Genomic DNA, 22,500 nt, shown 5'->3' with positions numbered 1-22,500 from the left:
ATTATTATTATTATTATTATTATTTAAGGGTTTGCGGCACACTTCGGTCATTTTCGTGCCAGTAAAAGGGAAGATGATAAAGTAAAAAATTCTAGAATGGTTCACACAGGGAACAGATGTAGATTCCAAGCGAGCGCATACCGACAGGGTACCTAGTAAAGATCACCTAAAAGGCTCATCGAGATACAGGCACAGGATCACCTAAGAATACACTCAAATGCTTACATTATAGATAGTATGCAGATGACGTCACTCAGGCCTTTGTTATTGTTTTTGCCATCCGCGTTTGTGAGTTGTTCTCACTAAACTGTATTAACCAGACTATAAAAGTTCATGGTTACACAGAGTTTGTGTGTTGGTCCGTTACACTTCCGGATGGCAATGTTGTGAACTCCTTGGCCAAGAAGTTAATAATATTGCCATCAGGAAGTATAACGGACCAACACACAAAACTGTGTATAGTCAGATTAATACTGTTCAGTGAGCATTATTCATAAACGCGGATGGCAAAAAAAAAACAATAACAAAGACCTGTGTGACGTCATCTACGAACTATCTATAATCTCCCAAAAACTATAGATAGTATGCAGATGACGTCACTCAGGCCTTTGTTATTGTTTTTGCCATCCGCGTTTGTGAGTTGTTCTCACTAAACTGTATTAACCAGACTATAAAAGTTCATGGTTACACCGAGTTTGTGTGTTGGTCCGTTATACTTCCGGATGGCAATGTTGTGAACTCCTTGGCCAAGCGCATTCTATCTATAACTGAAATACATGTGACCGTTACCTTCCCAACTATGCTGTTACAGTAAAGATTATTCACATTTATTTTATTAAAGTTTTATTTTAGTAAGAACTGAATTCATCTCACTCCAGTTATATTTCGGTAGGCTTAGAAAAACTTTACCTTCTAATATTAGATCGTCTTTCCTAGAATTAATTTCTAATTAGTGAATACTTTTCGTTCTACATTCTGTCACGTAGCCACTTATTATAAAAGCTGATAGGTCTAACATTCTACACTCACTAATTCTCTCTACAATCTATGCTGGACGGCCAGCTGCTCCATTCCTCACATTATATATTTGAAGATTTTTATCTTTTGAGACTTTGTGAAGACTCTTATCTCCACCATCAAGACGCCGGAGCTTTTGCCTTTGACAGTGCAGTCTTTGACAGATCAAGAATCAAACCTGAGCCCGCCGTCGGAGGAATAGATAATTCAACACTTCTCAACAGCCTGGAAGTGGAGCCTTACAAACCTGATATTATATTATCATAAGTAACGTAATATCTTCACATTTCTATTTGTAACTGCCACAATCACTATTCATCTCATTAAATTAAATTTCATCTCTCTTTTTATTTCATCTTAAACAAGTCGTTAATTGTTCTTCATTTTAAAGTAACTGGTAAATTCTGGGGCCTTATTCTTTATATCTTTGTTTTATGCATAGTCGAGTAGCTCTTTACTCACTTGAGACCATGACACATGCGACCCGGTCAGTGAGAGGGCAGAACCAAGAAAATCTCATTACAAGACAAAGACACAAAGTAACTCAAGGAATAGATTAGATATAAGGGGATAGAGGACACAGCAAGTGATCTCCTGCCCACCATAGGAGCTCAAGACCCCATCCAGTTCTCCACCATTATCAATTATCTTCTCCACAGTCATCATCTTCATCATCAGCATCATCATCATCACCATCATCATCAAATCATCATTATCATCATCACTGAGACAGTTACCTTCTTTATCACCCTCTCCTCCCCCTCCTTTTCCATCAGGAACATCTTCCCCTCCATCATCATCATCATCATCATCATCGTTATCATCATCATCATCGTTATCATCATCATCATCATCATCATCATCATCATCATCATCATCATCATCATTATCATAATCATCATCATCATCATCATCATTGTTATCATCATCATCATCATCATCATCGTTATCATCATCATCATCATCATCATCAACATCATCATCATCATCACCATCATCATCATCATCATCATCATCATCATCATCAACATCATCATCATCACCATCATCATCATCATCATTCCCACTTCACGTCACCACCAAAAACAAGCAAAAGAGTACAAGATCTTCGTTTGAATAACCTTGTTTTATTCAAGCAAGACGGTGGAATTAAACCAAAGCATAAAGTACATTGCACTTACAAAACACTTTTTTCTCAATTTTGGCTAGAAAATGTTTACTTATGATAAAGTTAACAACAACGTGCACATAATAGAAGGTCTGATAACCAAACGGAATTATTTTTTAAAATTCCCTTTATTCATCCAATAGGGGAAATTTGTCTCTAAGGTCTATTCCAAGGCAAGACTGGAATAACCCAGGCGTCAGCCGCAGTGCCGCGCCGCAATTTTAGCTAGGGCGAGGTGACTTGGTCAAGGCCACACAGCGCAGCGGGTAATCGAACTCGGTACCTTTCGGGTACGAAGCAAAGACCATACCGCTGAGTCACGCTGCCCCTTAGAGCTTGATTTGACATCGGTGTGACAGATAATATTTTGCTTTCGTTCGAGAGTATTTTCATTACAATGAGCCCATATCAATTTGGGATGTCAGATCTGCAAATTACCACACGTCGGATTAAGCCCTAACCTGTCAACAACTCTTAATTTGGGATTTATTTCAAAGGTCTTTATTCATTTACCTAAATAAAGTCGTAAATTTGATACTCTTTTTGTATTGTCAAGTTGGCGGCAATCTAAATTGATCTATAATTTTAAGTAAACTTTTATTAGCCAAAATAAAAAGATGTGTTTTTTCAAAATATGGAAGAAAAGATATTGTTTGATTTATCAAAGAGGGCTTACTGGCATGTCATCAATAAATGGATGCAAAAAAGCCAATAATTGTTAATAATTTAGGAATGATGAGGACCGAGGTGCATATATTGTCAGGTCTGATTACCGATCGGAATTATAGGCTTGTTTTAACATTAAAATCTTGAGGAGTCAATAAAATGTATAGTATGTAAAATAATGGGAGTAAAAATTACTATTGTAAAACACACTTTGTTGTATCTTTTATAAGTATCATTTTACTCTCTTTATTTTACTATAATAAATATCTGCTAAAACGTTGTTGTAATGGACACTCTGCGTGGGTTAGAGAGCATTTCCATTACAACAATGGGTTATCAGACCTGCAAATAGGTACGCGTCGATGGAACTATACACACTGAAGCATTTCGTGTTCAACATGGCGGATGTGTACAAATGACGTCATGACATAGCAAAAAGCACATTGGAGTTCAAACCTATGGTGCGTAGTTACATGTAAGTCAGTACACGTAGGTGCGTAATGACAAGGATATATTATGGTTTGGTCAAAACAAAAGTAATATATCATAAATTGAGGCAATATAACGTGAAGACCCCCCCCCCCCCTCTCTCTCTATCTCTCTCTCTCTCTCTATCTATCTCTATCTCTCTATCTCTCTCTCTATCTATCTCTATCTCTAACACCCAACCTATCTTACCCTCTCCACTCACACATACACAGAAAGAGAGACATTTTGAGAGAGAGGGAGAGAGAGAGATAGAGATAGAGATAGATAGATAGATAGTGAGAGAGAGAGAAAGAGAGAGAGAGATAGAGAGAGATAGATAGAAAGAGAGAGAGAGAGAGAGAGAGAGAGAGAGGGAGGACATATTATGCATATTGATTCATATTGACACGTATAACATTATACCCATGAATTCAAGCTGGGTAATTTGACTGGAACCCTCGGACCTAATTTAGGTCAAGTAGTGAGGTCAGTAGAATAAAAGAAGCTGGAGTCAGTCAGCTCTTTGTTATTGATTATATTCCGCCAGTTGGTGTATTTGTATGTTTCATCTGGCAGGCATATGTTGTGCGTATTGTACTTAAACGCATAGCATCAATACCAGCGCTTAACCTTCAAAAACCAAAAGCCTGACACTGTCCAAAAAAGATTACGTCACAATAGGATTCCACAGTCTGACGTCACGTCCGCCTAGCAACGAATCGGCTGGCTCTAAACAAAAAAAATCCGTGCTTGGTCCGGGCAAGGAATAATTGGAAAATCGCTCAAAAAACAATTTTTATCTTAAATATGGTCCAGTGTTTTGTACCAGATTGTCTACACCAGTCAGAGAGTCACTCCTGCAAGTTTTACAGATTTCCAAATGGACAGGCAGACAAAAAATTGAAGAAAAAGTGGATCACTTTAGTCAGGTAAGCACGCACGCCTCGTCGAACATTTGATAGAGTTCGTAGTCCAGATCTAGGTCAAGTTCTAGCTTACGTAGACCTATATTTTATGATTAAAGTGTAAAATTGCACGAAATTATAAATAAAAATACATTCCAAACTAGGTTTTTATTGATTGAAGTTGAAGCAAAAATGATATCTCAATCGTTTTGATGATAAACTGAATGAGAGTTAAGTTCTACTGATAAGTGATATTTTTTTAAAAAGGAGAACAAGAAGAAAGAGAAGAAAATATTTGTTAAAATCTTACTTTAAACTCGATACCTTTATGGCAAAATGAAAATAAATAAATAAAATAACGCAACCTCTCCCCCCCCCCCCCCCACCCCTCCCCTCACGCAGATATATATCTCTCTCTCTCTCACTCTCTCTCTCTCTCTCACACACACACACACACACACACACACACAAACACACATACTTTCCTCTTTTTTTTGGGAAAGTTTCTCTGATTCTTTGTCATGCCTCCCCTCCCCGACAGCCGAGGTGGCAACTCTGTGTGAACAAAGCAAGATGGCGGCAGGGACCTCTCTCCTTTACCTGTGCCCGATTGTTGACACTCCAAAGTTTCCATCACCGCACTGTCCAGTACAGTACTGACTGAAATAAAGAGAAAACGCCAGTATTGCCACACTCAACCCCAAGATCAACTTTAACTGTGTAAATTTAAGAATTCATATTTTTATATATACCTAGTCAAAATCATCAAAAGAAGTAATGAGGAAGTGCGACATTTTGCTGAATGTGCGATTTCATAAAAGACAGGCGAGAGACCCACCAGTAACCTAGTCTCTTGCACACCTTTGATTTATCATGCATTGAGCTGGTGTCAAACAAGATAGTCTAAAACAAAGTACTTATCAAATTAAATAATATACCCAATATGCCCAACAGAATTATTGTTTTTTTTTTTTTAATCTTTTCATTTCAGGAGAAAGGACAAAAGATCCAACATCATCATCAAGAGTGTGTTCTTGTCACTTCAGAGATGGTGACAAAGCCAACCTCCCTGAATTGTTTGGCAGAAATAAAAATAAATTGTTTCCATCAGAGCCAGAAAGAAAGAAAAGAAAAGTGACACAAGGAATTCCCACCCCATCTCAATTGGCACCAACATCAAGAAGTCCACCACCACCACCACCACCACCACCACCATCATCATCATCATCATCATCATCACCATCATCATCATCATCATCATCATCATCATCATCATCATTATCAGCTCAACTCTCTTCATCATCATCACAAAGTCCCACCTTTAAAAAAACCAGATTCCTCATCATCATTATTTTCCTCCTCATCATCATCCTCATTATCTTCTCCCTCATCATCATCTCAACTCTCGTCACCATCATCACAGGATTCCATCTTTAAAAAAAAACAGATTGTAGAACAAGTGAGGATATTTTAAATAGAACAACAAATTTAATTCAAGAACAAGAAATTACAGACAAAAATAAGGAAATAGCTAGCTTTAAAAAACCCAACTAAGTTAGATTCAACGCACTTACACTGTTTCAAGCCTTACAGAAAAAGTTCTTCGAATGGAGACAGGTGTACATTCTTTTAAAATATTTAATATTATTGTTCAATATGTTGAGTGCTTTAGAGGTAACATTATTTATTATAGTGGATGGGAAGTTCAGGAAGAGACAGTTGCATTAAAAGACCAAATTTTCATTATTACACTTATGAAACTTAGACAGAACTACGCTAACCTTCATATTTCACAATTGTTTAGCGTTAGTGAAAGTACTATAACAAATATTATACAAACTTTTATTCATGTTTTACATAAGCCATAAGCTTCTCTTGAAAATGTTATGAAGGTTACATGCCCTTCTAGACATAAAAATAACCTATCAGCTCCATCATCATTTTAAAGATTTTCAAACTGCAGAATGATCATTGATTGTACAGATGACCAAATTGCTATTCCTAAAGAAATTGATAAACAGCGGTTAATTTATTCTTCTTATAGGTCCATGAATTCTGTTAAAGCTCTTGTTGGTCTGAGTCCAAATGGTGTGATAAATTTTATTTCTAAACTGTATCCAGGGTCTGTCTCGGATAAGGTCATTGTACAAAATTGTGGATTACTAAAACTTTTAATTTTAAGCCCTGGAGATTTAATTTTAGCAGATAAAGGTAATAAAGGTAAAACCCCATCCTGATTCAAGATATTTTACCTCAAGGAGTAACTGTAAATATCCCTTCCTTTTTACATAATAAATTTACTGAAAATGAGATTTTATTAACAAAAGAAATTGCTTCATGTAGAGTTCATGTTGAGAGGGCTAATGAAAGACTGAAAATGTTAACATCCTCTCATATATTCCAACCATGTTAAGAGAAACATCTGATATTATTTTTCAATTTGTTGCAGCACTTGTCAATCCCCAGTCTCCTCTTATTAAGGAGACTGCATTTTGTTAGCTTTGCCATTTATTTTGTACAACACACATATTTTGTTCATCATCATCAAATCACCATTCAAAATAATGGTTTTGTAGGTCCATACATGATTTTACATGATAAACATGACAAATTATGGCATTGTTGTATCAATGTATGTTCAATGTCATTAACATTGTTAAATAAAACCACACAACTTAGTTTTGGACTGAATCAACCCAAGGCATCATCAAGATAGATCTGTTGAAGTAAAAGAATAAAAGATTCAAATTTAGAGCTGCGACCATGCTCAATAGGCAAAAAACAAACAAACTAATAAAACGTCTGTTGTGGTCTTGTGGTATGACACTCGCTTTTAGATCAGAAGGTCCTGGGTTTGGGCCTCGCTCGGCGCATAGTTGAGTCCTTGGAGAAGGCTCTTTACTCACAATCTCTCACCGTACTCAGGTGTCAAATGAGTACCTGGCCGTTAACAGCGTTGTCTCTGTCCGAAAAAATTGTAATATCGCCCAACAGGCATCATGTCCCGTCTTACATGTTAAATGTTGCTGTTGGCCAGGGACCCATTGTAAAGCACTTTGAGCACATTTAGTGGATATTACGCTGTATAAAAACTCAATTAAAAAAACAAATTAAGTGATTCTTTCATTCATCTTGCTTTGTTGATAAGGGGGAAACCCGAAACGTCCATTTTATCTGTTTTCGTATATTAAATTGAAGTTCACATTCAATTTCACAATGTTATTGATTTCTTCGAGTTTCAAGCAGCAACATTTACATTACACCTTAACCCAATAGGAAGTTTAGTTTACCGTGACTAACACTGGTCTAAATAAATCCTTTATTCATCCCATAGAGGAAATTTATCTCTAGGGTCTATTCCCAGGGAAGACTGGAATAACCGCGGTGCAGCGCCGCAAATTGAGCTAGGGCGAGGTGACTTGCTCAAGGCCACACAGCGCAGCGGCGGGTGAACGAACTCGGTACCTTTCGGGTAAGAAGCAAAAACCGTACCGCTGATCCACGCTGCCCCACATGAAGTATGATAAAATGTCTAGCGTGATTGGTGATTGTGATGCTCATATGAGTATTATAATAAAGTTTACAACACGATACTAAATAGTATGTAGTAGACTATAGTCAATAGCAACGAAAATTAGCGAAGCAAGACTAAGACCTCAAAGACTCAAAGTCCGTGGTCCATAAGATAAAAAACACAATAATTCAATGACTCTCTCTCTCTCTCTCCCTAACTAAAATCGAACGTAAACAGTTAAATCTTTCCATTGGATATACTAAATCTACCTAAACTCAAAGTAAACTGATTATTGTCCAACAGTAGTTTTACGGAGATGTGAGATTTTGAGAGTGAGAATGAGAAGACGAAATGACTTACCTTCACAGAATACTCTTTATTCTTCATGCTGGCTTGAACTTTGCCGAACATCAAGCCATCTGAGTAAGTGAAAGTCAAAACATGACCTGACTGATGATGATTTTCACCTCGCGAGACACTTTTATGCTCATTGGAGAAGTATTTCATAAGGGCGGTGATGGAAATAGAGTTCGTGTCAGCCATTTTTCTCGACTGTTTAGAGCCAGCCGGTTTGTTGCCATGCGTTGCTGCGCAGGATTACGTCACGACTTAGGAAGCCTATTCAAGGTGACAGTCACCAAAAAATAAGTGAAAAGTGAGTCTTTACTCCAGACCTGTCCAAAGCATCCAACAGCAAGAGAGGAATTTTTGGCCTGGAGTCACATACAGTGGAACATCCCGATTACGACACCTCCGAATAGCGACAATCTCCTGATAATGACATTGACCCCTGGTCCCGATTTTTTTTCTATTTAAGATCAGTGAAAAAAAACACTTCCAAATAACAACGCACTTTTTGATAAAACCTCCGAATAACGACATCATTTTGGCGATTTTCGGCAGTTTTCGTAGATATCTGATACTAAAAATACCGAGTATGAGTACTCACAAAGACGCAGCTTTTGAAACCAATGAGAACGCAGCTTTTACCACCATTAGGTCCAATGAGAATGCGAGTTTCGCCAACCAATGAGAGAGCGTGTTTACCGACCAAACGTCAAACAGTGATAGAGGATTATTTCAAGCCAAACAAGTCATGATGTTCATAACAAAATAACAAGGATGATGAACCTTTTAAAACATTTTAATGGATAGAGAGAAACAAAAATAAACGTTTAAAAAAAAAAAATAAAAAAAAAACAAACAAAAAGAAAACAAAAAAATAACAAAAAATAAACAAACCCAAACATTTTTAATGCGGACATGTGTTCCGTTGTATTCAAACAGCTGTTCACATGCCGGTCCCCAGCCCGGATAAACTGAAGAGGGAAAATGGTACTGTTGTGGCGTGGTTAATGAAAACTGGTCCCTCTGGCCTTACCACACACACTTTGTCCGCCATCTTGGAAACCTTCTAAATAACGACACCTCCGGATAACGACATAAAAACTCGGTCTCGTGGCATGTCGGTATCTGGAGGTTCCACTGTAATATCTGCAGACTCAACTGTATGGGCTCCTGGCAGAGCTAAGGAAGACAATGGCGTTCTTTCACCAATCAAAGATTCAAACTTGAAGACAATATGAGGGGGAGCGAAGAAGAAGAAGAAGAAGAAGAAGAAGAAGAAGAAGAAGAAGAAAAAGAAGAAGAAGAAGAAGAAGAAGTATTCTACAGCACAACCAATGAGATCATTTGCTTCCTTGAGAACTAATCACAACTACTCACTTTTCAATTTCTTTTGGTGATCGTCGCCTTGCATTGTGACGTAATGTTTAGAGGTGTTGTAAGGCATTAAGTTAACTGAGGTGTGTCTTTTTTACGAAACCCGCCGAAAACCGCCGAAACCTGCCGAAACCCGCCGAAACCCGACGAAACCCGACGAATCCCGACAAAGTTTTGGGAAGTAGGTAGCAGTGGGAAGTGAACCTGGAACTCAGGGAAGTGTACACCATTGGGGAGTGAACCTGGGACTGGGTTTCGGCGGGTTTCGTAAAATAGCACTAATTCTTTTTTACGAAACCCGCCGAAACCCAGTCCCAGGTTCACTCCCCAATGGTGTACACTTCCTTGAGTTCCAGGTTCACTCCCCATTGCTACCTACTTCCCATAACTTTGTCGGAATTCGTCGGGTTTCGTAGGGTTTCGGCGGATTTCGGCGGGTTTCGGCAGGTTTTAGTGGGTTTCGGTGGGTTTCGTAAAAAAGACACACCCAGTTAACTATGACTACGACCAGAGCGACACGCGTGAGACTTATTTCATAAAATCAAATTACGCCTGTACTACAAACACGTGCATTATCTTTTTGGAATATCATCATCATCAGGCGTCCTATCTATGAGGTAGCGACAAATCAATGGATGCAATATCAATCTATATTCAGGTTTTCGATCAACCGAGTGATCGATCACGTGATTTGTGCTGTCCAACAATTGCATATTCCTTACTAAATGTAAACACTGGTTTGTTAATGAAAGCTGTACTGTAAACATACCAATGGTCAAACCGAACAAAATGACCTATATAATAGGGAATGAGATTAGCGGAAGAGTAGCGTCCCTTGATTGGACGTCACCCATAGTCCTCGCGGAAGACGCATGCGCACAATCGACATGACGTTCTCTCTCTCTAATAACTTTTTCGCCAGTGACGTCACAGACTATAGGTCCCTTCCAATCAAGGGATGCTACTCTTCCGCTAATCTCATACCCTATTATGATGTTGGATATTTCGATAATTGTGAACATTTTTAAACGTGTATCTAGCTACCTAGGTTATTTTGAGCACATTTAGCAATGTAAACAATGATTCGAGCACAATATGGATGGTCCCATTCATATGACTCACTCGTAACCATCCTCCCAAACCCATACTTTTTGATTACCATTCTAGTAATATTATTGTTTGATTTGAGGTGTGAGTAATTTTCACGAAATACATATAAATAAACAGTCATTTGTACCGTATCTCAATGGGAGCGATCTATATTCATGTTTTCGTCCAGCCAGGTCATCAATCACATGATTTGTTGCTCTCCAACGATTGGATATTTCTTATCAAATGTAAACAATATGCTTTGTTTATGAAAGTTGTAAACATACCCATGCGTCGAGCTGAATAAAATGACCAATCGTGATGTTAGATATTTAAAAGGTGTGAACACTTTCCACTAAATGGGTCACTTTGAGCACATTTTGCAATGTGACCAATGACCCCGAGCACATGGAAAGTTAATATAGATCATGCCCATTGAATTCTTATGGAGCCTACTCATTCTTTTTTAAATTTATATTTTTTATGGTTTGGATTCCAAACTCCTGAGTGCAGGATCCGTATATTCAGGATATCTGGAGGGCTTGGCCAAATCTTTCGACTGGCAGGAACTTGTGCAGAAAACAACAGAAATAGACTCAGATCATCGTGTAAAAAGTTGTGTTTGAAAGGCAGGCAATGATAGCATGAGTGGATTTACATTGACACATTAAAGATTTCAATACTTTATACATATATACACACACGCGTATTTTAATAACTTACACACACATACTCGTACACACGTCCATTCACCTAATGCAATACTTTATACGTATATATACACACGCGTGCTTTAATACCTTACACACACACATACTCGTACACACGTCCATTCACCTAATGCAATACTTTATACGTATATATACACACGCGTGCTTTAATACCTTACATACACACATACTCGTACACACGTCCATTCACCCAATGAGAACCTTTGAAATCACATTTATTTATAATATGAATGCACAGAGTCGATCAACATGCATGCAACAAGTATTGGTAAAAGGTTGGGATTTTTGTATTTACTTCATTCCGTCTATAATTCTGGATAATGAAGCAACCGTGCACTATCATTGTGGTATAGACTAACAACTTTGCATTTAATTGACAAAATGTCTTTTTGAAGCCTCGGGTTTAAGAAGTATTTAGCAAATTGGGGTCATTTCAATAAGTTATAGGGAATGAGATTAGCGGAAGAGTAGCGTCCCTTGATAAGACGTCACCGGCGGAAACGTTATTAGACAGAGAACGCCATGTTGGTTGTGCGCACGCGTCTCTCGTCCTCGCTTCCGGAGACACTTCACCGAAAGCGAGGACGAGAAAGACGCATGCGCAAAACCATGTTGACGTTCTCTCTGTAAGGTGATGTCCAATCAAGGGACTCTACTCTTCAGCTAATCTCATTCCCTATAGAGGGTGAACATTTCCTAGCAATGTTTACTGTTTAAAGTTTCGGGCTCGAAGATATTTTTACAAGTTCGGTGTCAATTTGGTTCGTCGATATTGAAATTAAAGTATTTTTCGTCAAAATAAAAAAAATGTATTGTCTGAAAACAGCACAAATGTTGGCATCGGTGTGGAAGGGGTATAATAGGTACAGCCGTCATTGACAGTATACCTTTTATCGTTTTGACCAGAAATGTTTAAAACTTCAAATAAAGGTAGACTTAAAAGACCTCCCAACTTATGAAAAAGTCTTAAACCTGATGCTGCTATGAAAAGGATTATGTTCCACAAGAGACAAACATAATATATTATCTTTGTCAAAAAGGCCTTCCAGTCAAAAGGTATAGGTAGTATGCGTTTGGCTAAGAAGCTCATAACATTGCCATCCGGAAGTTTAACGGACCAACACACAAAACTGTGTGTAGCCATGAACATTTATAGTCGGATTAATACAGTTCAGTGAGCATTACTCATAAACGCGGATGGCAAAAAACAATAACAAAGACATGAGTGACGTCAACTTCGAACTATCTATAGATAGTCACTCAGGTCTTTGTTATTGTTTTTTGCCATCCGCGTTTATGAGTAATGCTCACTGAACTGTATTAATCCGACTATAAACGTTCATGGGTACACACAGTTTTGTGTGTTGGTCGTTATACTTCCGGATGGCAATGTTATGAGCTTCTTAGCCAAGCGCATACTATCTATAGGTAGTAAGCATTCGGTAGGGAGCGTGTATCGGTCACGATCTGAGCCTTCTTGCCAACTCTCTAGTGTGCTATGGTCACGATACATATGGAACCCAAGCACCCAATAACATAATTCCATGAGAAAGGGCCGTTTCAAAAGTAACGGCCACAGGATTTCCCTCGGGTATTGTCTTTATAATACAGCACTGTGGAACGGTCACGTGGGTGGATGGATGCGTGTGAAGGGGGCTGGTTGGAGATGGATTGGAGTTAGTTATAGGAGGGATTCATGACGATGTTGGTGTTGGTGATACGACAATTATTGGTAGTGTTGTGTTGGTTAGTGCTGATGCGGTTGGATATAGTGGTGTGGTTGTGGTTGTGATGTTGATGACGATAATGATGATAATGGTAATGATAGCGATGATGATGATGCTGCTGCTGCTGCTGCTGCTGATGATGATGATGATGATGATGATGATGATGATGATGATGATGATGATGATGATGATGATGATGATGGTGGCGGTGGTGGTGGTGGTGGTGGTGGGTGTGGAAAACTAAAACAAAAAAAACAAAACAATTAACTTCGATTTGATATCGATAATAATCAATAATATGAGTATTAATCTCAAACTACCAGAAACATATTTTTTCTTTCATTTCGACCATAACTTGTTATAATGTTATGGTAAATACCGTTGAATTGAGATGAGCCTTAATTTTCACAAAACTTCTAAAATTCAAGACCTCTTTGAAATTGAATGATTTTTCTAACACGTTAGATATTTTAATTAATCGACATTGAAGAAAAATAGTTAAAGACATACATTTTCAAATGATGGTTTGTCAATGACAGCAGAAATCATCAAACAAGATTTTGATAAGAATACTCTTCAACAGTCGTAATGTCACTTCCTTCTTAATGACGCATGGTAACTTAGTAACACTGGTTCTAAACTTTCGGAACAATGGCGGACGCCCGTATGAAATATGTCCCCGGCGAGCATAAAAGCGTATCCAGAGGGAAAAAACCCCCATTAATTTGATCATGTTTTGATTTTTACACATTCTGATTACAAGGCATATGAAAAGTTCTAGCCAGCATGAAGAATAAAAAGTAATGATTTTCTTTGTTTAGAACCAAGATGGCCGCCGTTGCCGGGCGGCGTGACATCAGACTACTGAATCCAATTAAGCATCTTATCATCATAGACGTATAGAAATGAGGACATTGTTGATGGAAGAGTCCTTCCAACACCATGTCGTTATTGTGTCTGTTTTAACAATGGTACATCTGTAACAATAGGGAATGAGATTAGCGGAAGAGTAGCGTCCCTTGATTGGACGTCACCCATAGTCTGTGACGTCACCGGCGGAAAAGTTATTAGAGAGAGAACGTCATGTTGGTTGTGCGCATGCGTCTCTCGTCCTCGCTTCCGCATGCGCACAACCAACATGACGTTCTCTCTTTAATAACTTTTCCGCCGGTGACGTCACAGACTATGGGTGACGTCCAATCAAGGGACGCTACTCTTCCGCTAATCTCATTCCCTATACAAATCTTCTAAGACCGCAATCCTAATGGCTCATTTAGACGGTCGGTTTATTCATCCACGACCAGACAACGGATAGCCAGAAACTGTAGGCAAAGGTGACAGCAATTCATGAAAACTGAGCGTGTAATAACGCAGAAATTAACTGATGTTGTGACAGTTTTCAGTCAGTCAGACATCATCAGTAAAATTCTTCGTTTACACGCTCAGTTTTCATGAGTTGTTGTCACTTCGAAAAATTGAGCTTTATATAGCGCAATATCCACTAAATGTGCTCAAAGTGCTTTACAAGGGGTCCCTGGTCAACAGCAACATTTAACATGTAGGACGGAACATGACGCCTGTTAGGCGATTTTACAATTTTTCGGACAAAGACAACGCTGTTAACGGCCAGGTACTCATTTTACACATGAGTACGGTGAGATAATGTGAGTAAAGAGCCTTTTCCAAGGACTCAACTATGCGCCGAGCGCGAGGCTCGAACCCAGGACCTTCCGATCCGAAAGCGAGTGTCATACCACTAGACCACAAAGCCGCACAGTTTCTGGATATCCGTCCGGCACTGGATGAATTCAAATGTACTTTCTAAATGGGCCGTAAAGGCTTCAAGATTATTTTATAGTATGGTAAGTGGTTGGTGTGAGGGTTGAGATATCATTACGACTATCCAGTCGTATTCTCTATAAAAAAAAAAGAAAAAAAAAGAAGAAAAAAAAGAAAAAGAAAAGAAAATAAAAAAAACACATTTAAAATCTTTGGCCAGAAAACTCATTCTTCAAATATCGATGGCAAGATGATCGACCTTCATCATGCCATCAAACCTGGGACTTTTAATTGATCGAACGTAAAGGAAGACGTGTTTTCCTGCCAAAAATTTAAATACGGTATTAGTTGGTTTTTGTTTGAAAGAATGCGGCAGTATTGGTCTGGTCCTCTGTGGAAATGAAACTGGTGGTTTCATGTTTGATTCACGGGTCAATTAGTAGTTATTCTTTCTATTTACATGTGTTTTATTAGTAGTTTATGTTGCCATTTCATTCATTGTCTTTAGAACATTTGAAAGACTTTTTTCGTGATAACTATCTATCTGAAATGATGAAGTATGTCCATGTTTGACACTAATGATGCAAGCATGAGATGTACTTTAACATTATTCTCTTTCCAAAATAAACAGTGACAAGGCATATATGCATATGACGTTAATGTGGTTGTATTGAAAAATTTAAACTTTCATGTAACCCAATGTCCCCTAATTATGCTCAAAGGACTTTACGATCGTTTGTGTTCAATGAGAATGATGTTTCAAAGCTTTGACATACAGCTGTGTTGAGCTGTTTTCATTGCTCGCGCCCCTGCTTCAAAAATCCTTCAATTGATTACTGGACATCGGTATTTGCACAAGGAAATTAATCCCTTGAATTAAAACACTTATAACACGGACAGTCTTCTTCTTCAATTGGATTCAATAGTCTGATGTCTTGCCGCCAGGCAACGGCGGCTATCTTGGTTCTAAACAAAGAAAATCTGTACTTTTTTTTCTTCATACTGGCTAGAACTTTTCATATATCTTGTGATCAGAATGTGTAAAAGTCAAAAACATGATCAAATTTATGTTTTTGTTCCCTCTGGATACGCTTTTATGCTCGCCGGGGACATATTTCATACGGGCATCCGCCATTGCTCCGATAGTTTAGAGCCAGTGATACTAAGTTACCATGCGTCATTAGGAAGGAAGTGACGTTACGACTGTTGAAGAGTATTAAGCCAACGTCAATGTCAATATAAAACTGTTCCCTATTCCACTGACCGGTGTAAAGGCATGCAATGGCCAAGATATTGAAAACCTAAACATTATTAACGGAACGTTGTTTTTTACCCTTTGCTTTCTGTTCAAGGCTTTGAATATCTACCTGTTAAATTGTCTGCATACCTCCTGTTAAGTTTACTCTTTCTCCAATCTTAATTAAACAAGACTCGAGGGGCGCTTATGCCCTCAAAATGGCGTCTCTATTAAGAGACTAGCTGTCATTGTAATTATAGTCAGATTTTTAATAAGTCGTGGCGTGTGTTTTTCTTCTTTTCCTCAATGCACAAATTTATAAAATTATACGAACCTCTGAACCATTAATTCTAAAACAGGGTTTCGCTTGTTACAGCGATATTCAAATCGATTACTTGTAGGGATCGGCTGTTCGTTTTGAAACATTTGTACAAAACTATAGCTATAAGTATATTATTCTAAAGTTAACATTTATGTTTGATCCATGCTATTCTTTTCATAATATATATTCAATTTGTATATTATATAATGTCTGTTAACAACTGTCAATCCCTTACCACACATCATAATCATAATTATAATTCCTAAATTATAAAATATAAGGGACATAACTCTATTAACTTCTCATCGTGTAAGATAGTTCAACTGTCAGTTGATGTTAGACATACAATGGTAATAATTATGATTATTACCATTATCACGGAGTTACCGCTTCTCCTTTACCTTTGATCGGCAAATGAAAACTGTTATGGTTTGTCGTTCAAGGACGAAACGGTGGCTAAAGATAAACTAGAATTGGCTCTTAGACCTTTTTGTTCAAACTCTTAATTGAAGGTCCCTGGCAGCCCAGAACAATCACCTGTCACCAGAACAATCCCTGTCACCAGAACAATCACCTGTCACCAGAACAATCCCTGTCACCAGAACAATCCCTGTCACCAGAACATTCCCTGGTAGCCCAGAACAATCACCTATCACCAGAACATTCCCTGGTCGCCCAGAACAATCACCTATCACCAGAACAATCCCTGTCACCTGAACATTCCCTGGCAGTCCCGAACAATCCCTGTTACCAGAACAATCCCTGTCACCAGAACAATCCCTGTCACCAGAACATTCCCTGGCAGCCCAGAACAATCCCTGTCACCAGAACACTCCCTGGCAGCCCAGAACAATCCCTGTCACCAGAACATTCCCCAGTAGCCCAGAACAATCACCTGTCACCAGAACATTCTCTGGCAGCCCAGAACAATCACCTGTCACCAGAACATTCCCCAGTAGCCCAGAACAATCACCTGTCACCAGAACATTCCCTGGCAGCCCAGAACAATCACCTGTCACCGGAACATTCCCTAGATTCCCTGGCAGCCCAGAACAATCCTTGGAAATCGAGAGCAACCCTGAGACCCAGAACAATCCGTGGCACTCCAGAACAATCGTCGCCACAGAAGAAACAGTCCTTGCTTTAAAGAAAGTCCGTGAGGAACTAGAACCAATCCCTGAACTTGATTACTCCAGTCTCGTCCCGAGAAGGGTACCAAAGCAAGGATTGAAGATAGCCAAACGGGCGTATACCATTCTCAAATTAAAACACAATGACACATATGATTAAATAAAATAAATAAATAAATAAATAAATAGATAATAAATTAGATCCATTCAATCAGATCCATTCTTCCTGTGATCAAATAAATACAGGATTAATAGTTTTAAATGTATAAAATACATCATCCATTATTTTCATTTTACATCCCATTTATTCTCTCTATCTTTTCCTGTAACATCTAATTAAAATTGTGTATAAAATTGTGATTATTGTATTGGGTGTTACTATTGGCTTGACTCACTTATTATTACAGTCAGTTATAGGAGACTTTTAGACTATTTTTAATCATCCCAAGATTAAACCTGAACCTTTTGTGATGTAGGTTAAGTGGCGTAGCTGTTAACAATGGCCATAGCGCGCATACTAGGTTCGAACCCAAACATTGAGCTTATCATTTGGACTCGAACCCCCCGCAACAAGCACAAAACTCTGCCGTAGCTGCTTCAAAATCAATATAATAGTGAAAAGAACACAAATTTTTGTAATCTTCAATCAATTTTAGTTAGTCTCTTTAGTTGACTCGACGGTAACAAAAGCGTTATAATAATTTGTGTTTAGAAAGATCGGAGAGATTGGAGGAGGAACACATCATAATAATATGATATAGTATATTATGTGGAATAGATGGATGCTGAGTATTGGTAGTATGACCCTCTATCAAATGCTCGCCAATTATGGCTGGTAAAATAATAGCAAACAATAGTTGTAACTTACACGCCTGCAAATGTGTATCATTAAATCTTATAATGTGTCAGGCAGAATGAAGTGTAAGTTGATCATCTCTTCGGCTATCAAAAAGCAACAACAAAGACTAGATTGATGTCGGTTGCTCTCAATCCTTTGATCGCCCATTTGCCAGGCAATTATTTTACTGGGTATTCAAAATAATGTAAAAATTGCATCTGTCAGGTGCAGAGTTAGAAAATCCTCATGTGGATATTACGTTAGTAGGGCTGTCCTTGATGGTGAGTCGGCAAGCCATAATATCCCCATCACCGTCATCTCCATCCTCAAGAATATCGTCTGACGGATCTTGAAATACGTCATCGTCAACAATCTTCTCGCTGAATTTTGCCAGAGGCATTGACCATGAGGAAAGACGCCGGAGATCAGGTGGGGTCTTGTTGGCGTTTCCGTTCATTACTGACTGTGTTTGGGTAGATTGCGGCTCCGGTTTGATAGGGTGTTGTATGTTGTGCATTTTAAATGATATTGACCCGTAATCCGGTGGGTGTTCTGGAAAGTCATCCTCGTCATCTTCATATATGCTCTCCTCCTCCCTGACCCGTGGAGATATTGACCTTGACCTGACGTGCGTGTAAAATAATGTAAAGTTGTTGGAAATGACAGGGAAGGTCAAGGCCAGTAAGAGTACACCCAACACGGAGCACGCTGTGCCAACGACGTATCCTATAGGTGTAGAAGGCGCCACATCCCCGTATCCTACTGTTGTCATGGTGATGATGGCCCACCAAAATCCGATAGGGATTGTGTTGAACTGAGTTTTGCCTCCATCACTGCGCTCGGCGTAGTAGATCATAGTTGAGAAAATCAGCGTGGCAATGAGAAGGAAGATGAAAAGCATTAGCAGTTCTTGAAGACTTGCCTTTAGAGAATATACAAGAACTTTCAACGCTTGATAATGTTTGACAAGATGAAATATTCGAAACATTCTAAAGATTCGTAAAATGAACATAACTTCGATGACGAATCGTTCATTCATATAACATGATTCGAGGTTAGATTGATCAAAGATGACCTGAACATAAAGCGGCACTAAGGCCAAGAGGTCAATTATGTTCATTGGGTTTAGTATGAACTTGAGCTGTGCTGGAGAGACGAAGAATCGGATAACAAGTTCAAGACTGAAAAATACTGTACAGACGACGTCGAGGACGTTGAGCGCATCGTGGGATGTCATGATGACTTCGTATGTTTTTTTCTCACCGTTACAAGTGGTTGATTTGTTGTACGCCTTTGCTCGGAGTTCTGGTAGGGTCTCAAGACAGAAGCCGGCGATGGAGGCAGCCACGAAAAGGAAGGATGTGATACCATATGCCTTGATAAGGATAATGACGGGAGGGGAGGGGGGGGGGGGAGGCGAGAGAGAAAAATAAAGGAAATATCAAATTAGTACTGGAGAACGAGCCATCATTTTAATCTGATAAAATTTCAAAGTGAATCAAATACCGATGAGTATAACTTTAAAATGATTACAAAAACATTCCGAAAAATCTAGTTTTGCTTTGTTTGGTTTTATTTTGTTTTGTTTTGTTTTGAAGAGGGCAAGGGGGGGAAGAGGGAAGGTGCAGTTTAAGAAAATATTTTTATTTCCCTCAAAAAATAAATTTAACATATTTTATTCAGGTTTCATATTTCTTTTAGATTGAAAATGCATACCATGTGCACAATATTTTACAATGGCCATCCAATCTAAAACGCCAAACATCCCCCCCCCCCCCCACCCTTCCCCTGTTCTATTTTAGGTTTATAGTCTTACAGTTGGTTGATGCGCATCGATCGCATGAAAAAAAATGTCTGTACAGTTTGCATGACAAACATATCAAATGCCTCACACATCAGGTGGAGGTCATCAAAATTGATCGATGTTTGGGTGGGTCAAATAAAAGTGTGTTTTTCAGAGTAAAATACAAATCGCGGCGACCACAAATTGCTAATCTTAACACTGCAATACTTAGATATAAAATCCTCGCGTGTGGGATCAGTAGTCAACTGTACCGTATGTGTAGTCATTGAGATTTCTTGTGTGGCTATGTGGTATTGTAATAATACACTTGCCTTCGGATAGGAAGGTCCACGGTACGAGTCCTGTTCTGAGCGACGCATAGTTAAGTCCTTGGAAAAGGTTCTTTACATCCTCTCACCTTTAACAGCGTTGTCTCAGTCGTAAAAAACCAAAACAATTGAAATACATATCGCTTAACAGGTGTCGTGTCTCGTCCAATACGTTAAGCCTAGCTTAGTTTATGACCCCTTGTGCAGCTCTTTGGTCACGTTTAGTAGATGTTGCGCTATATAAATGCTCAAAATACTCGAGTTGGCTGATATGGTATTACAGTTTTATTTGAAAGTCTGAAGTCTCTGATTTCAGATATTTTCTTTTAAAGTACTGATCATTGTTTTCATTAATAGATATTTATAGTAAAGATAGCTTCTGGTCAAATGGAATCGAGAGTAATTTTATCTCCTGGCCTCAGAGATGTACTGACAACTTGTAATAGAAGATATTCAGAGGTGATACATTTACATTGGAACGCGGGGATGTCTCAAGAATCGTTCCGTCTCTGATCTAACTACAGGCAGTTGATTATTTTTCTACTGGCGTCAGCCTATGCAAACGGCTCGTAAAAATACAACGATCGAGTATTATGTTGGAGTGAACTAGCTGAAGAATTTTGCGGCTATGTGGTCTTGTCGTATGGCACTCGCTTTCGGATCGGAAGTTCCTGGGTTCGAGCCTCGCTCGGCGCATAGTTGAGTCCTTGGAAAAAGTTCTTTACTCACATTCTCTCGTCGTACTCAGGTATAAAATGAATACCTGACTGTTGTCAGCGGTGTCACTGTCTGGAAAAAGTGTAATATCGCCTAACAGGCATCATTTCTCGTTCTTCATGTTGCCGGTCGGTTGCTGTTGGTCAGCGGCCCCTTGATCCGGAAGCAGATATACAGAAAACTGACTACATCTGGCACTATGACAGTCTTTCCTAGGACTGATGAATGGAAAACCTCCATGACCTGAAACAAATGCGTCCCTTCAAGCAACTTCTATCAGTGATGTTGTTTTGAACCACGGACAGGAGATTTCAGACAGATTGTGTCATTAGTGCCATTCTACTTTTTATCTGGTCTGATTCCAAGTTCAATGTCTTCATTCAAACATTAACCATGATTTCGTGCTTTAATGAATGGCCCACAGTCTCATAACGGTTTTATTCGGAGTCGGCGGGTCTGCAGGCCTGATAACCCAAATTGTTATAAGTTTGTTGTCATGGAAATATTCTCAAACTAACACAAAATATTGTCCATTACAACAATGTTATAACAAGCCCATAATCGTGTTCAGTTATCAGACCTGCTAATATGCAAACGTTGGTTGGGGTAGATTGGATACCAATAAGGAAATTTAGAAATACGAAATTTTGAGTTGTTGCATTGTTAGGAATTGAATTCATTCTCCCAGTAACGAATAGAAATAAAACCCTAAGGGTTATGTTTGACTTACTTGACTTAGATGCCTTTCGCGTCTCGACCGAAAGATCGGGTCGCCTTGGCTGTTTCCAGTATTTCCTGTGTGAGGTGTCTCCAATATTGCCGGTCCTCTGCTAGGGTTCTCAGATTTTCAAGGTCCCCTGCCGTTATGAGACTAATGCTTTGTCCAAGTGTTGTGAGGTTTTTGTTTAGGATCACAGGGAGTGTTGTGATCGGTCTTCCTCTGAAAAGGTTCCCGTGTTTTTGGAAATATCCCGACATGGCTTGGTTAGCTGGTATGTTTTTGTCCCTGCGTAGTATGTGACCGAAAAGTTTCCATCGTTGTTGTAAAATGTCAAGGGAGATTGGTCTTTCTTTATGGGTTATGTTTGTGGCGGTGAATTCAATTACCAGGATCTACATTATACTTCATCCCAACAAACAGAACACCGTTTTGAGACAGTGAGCCACATATTATCTCGCCAAGTAGGAATTGATTGAACGCACCACTTAAAAGATCATTTTTTTTCTGTTTAAAGTTTTGAAAAAATAGAAGTTTAAATTTGCAAAGACTTCAGAAAAGTTTCGGATTTAAGAAATTTTGACAGATTAAGGGTTGTTTTAGTCTATGAATGGTGTAATCTAAAACTATACAAAAGTGT

At 38.7% G+C, this 22,500-nt stretch overlaps 1 protein-coding gene across 1 annotated transcript in view; it reads right to left on the bottom strand.

Annotated features, from left to right (window-relative positions):
- Positions 1 to 16,311: 16,311 nt before the first annotated feature.
- LOC144966008 (potassium voltage-gated channel protein Shaw-like) overlaps positions 16,312 to 22,500 on the bottom strand; it is a 76,796-nt gene continuing 70,607 nt past the window's right edge. The window contains exon 5 of the mRNA XM_078901987.1: positions 16,312 to 19,688. Coding sequence (XP_078758113.1) covers positions 18,558 to 19,688 — 1,131 coding nt within the window. The 3' untranslated portion in view covers positions 16,312 to 18,557. The remainder of the gene's footprint in view (positions 19,689 to 22,500) is intronic.

This window comes from Berghia stephanieae, chromosome 1 (assembly GCF_034508935.2).
Source record: "Berghia stephanieae isolate SIO BIC M18660-M18661 chromosome 1, UCSD_Bste_1.3, whole genome shotgun sequence".
Taxonomy (NCBI): Eukaryota; Metazoa; Mollusca; class Gastropoda; order Nudibranchia; family Aeolidiidae; genus Berghia; species Berghia stephanieae.
Note: the sequence above shows the minus strand (reverse complement) of the source record. Positions and strands in the feature narration are given on the sequence as shown.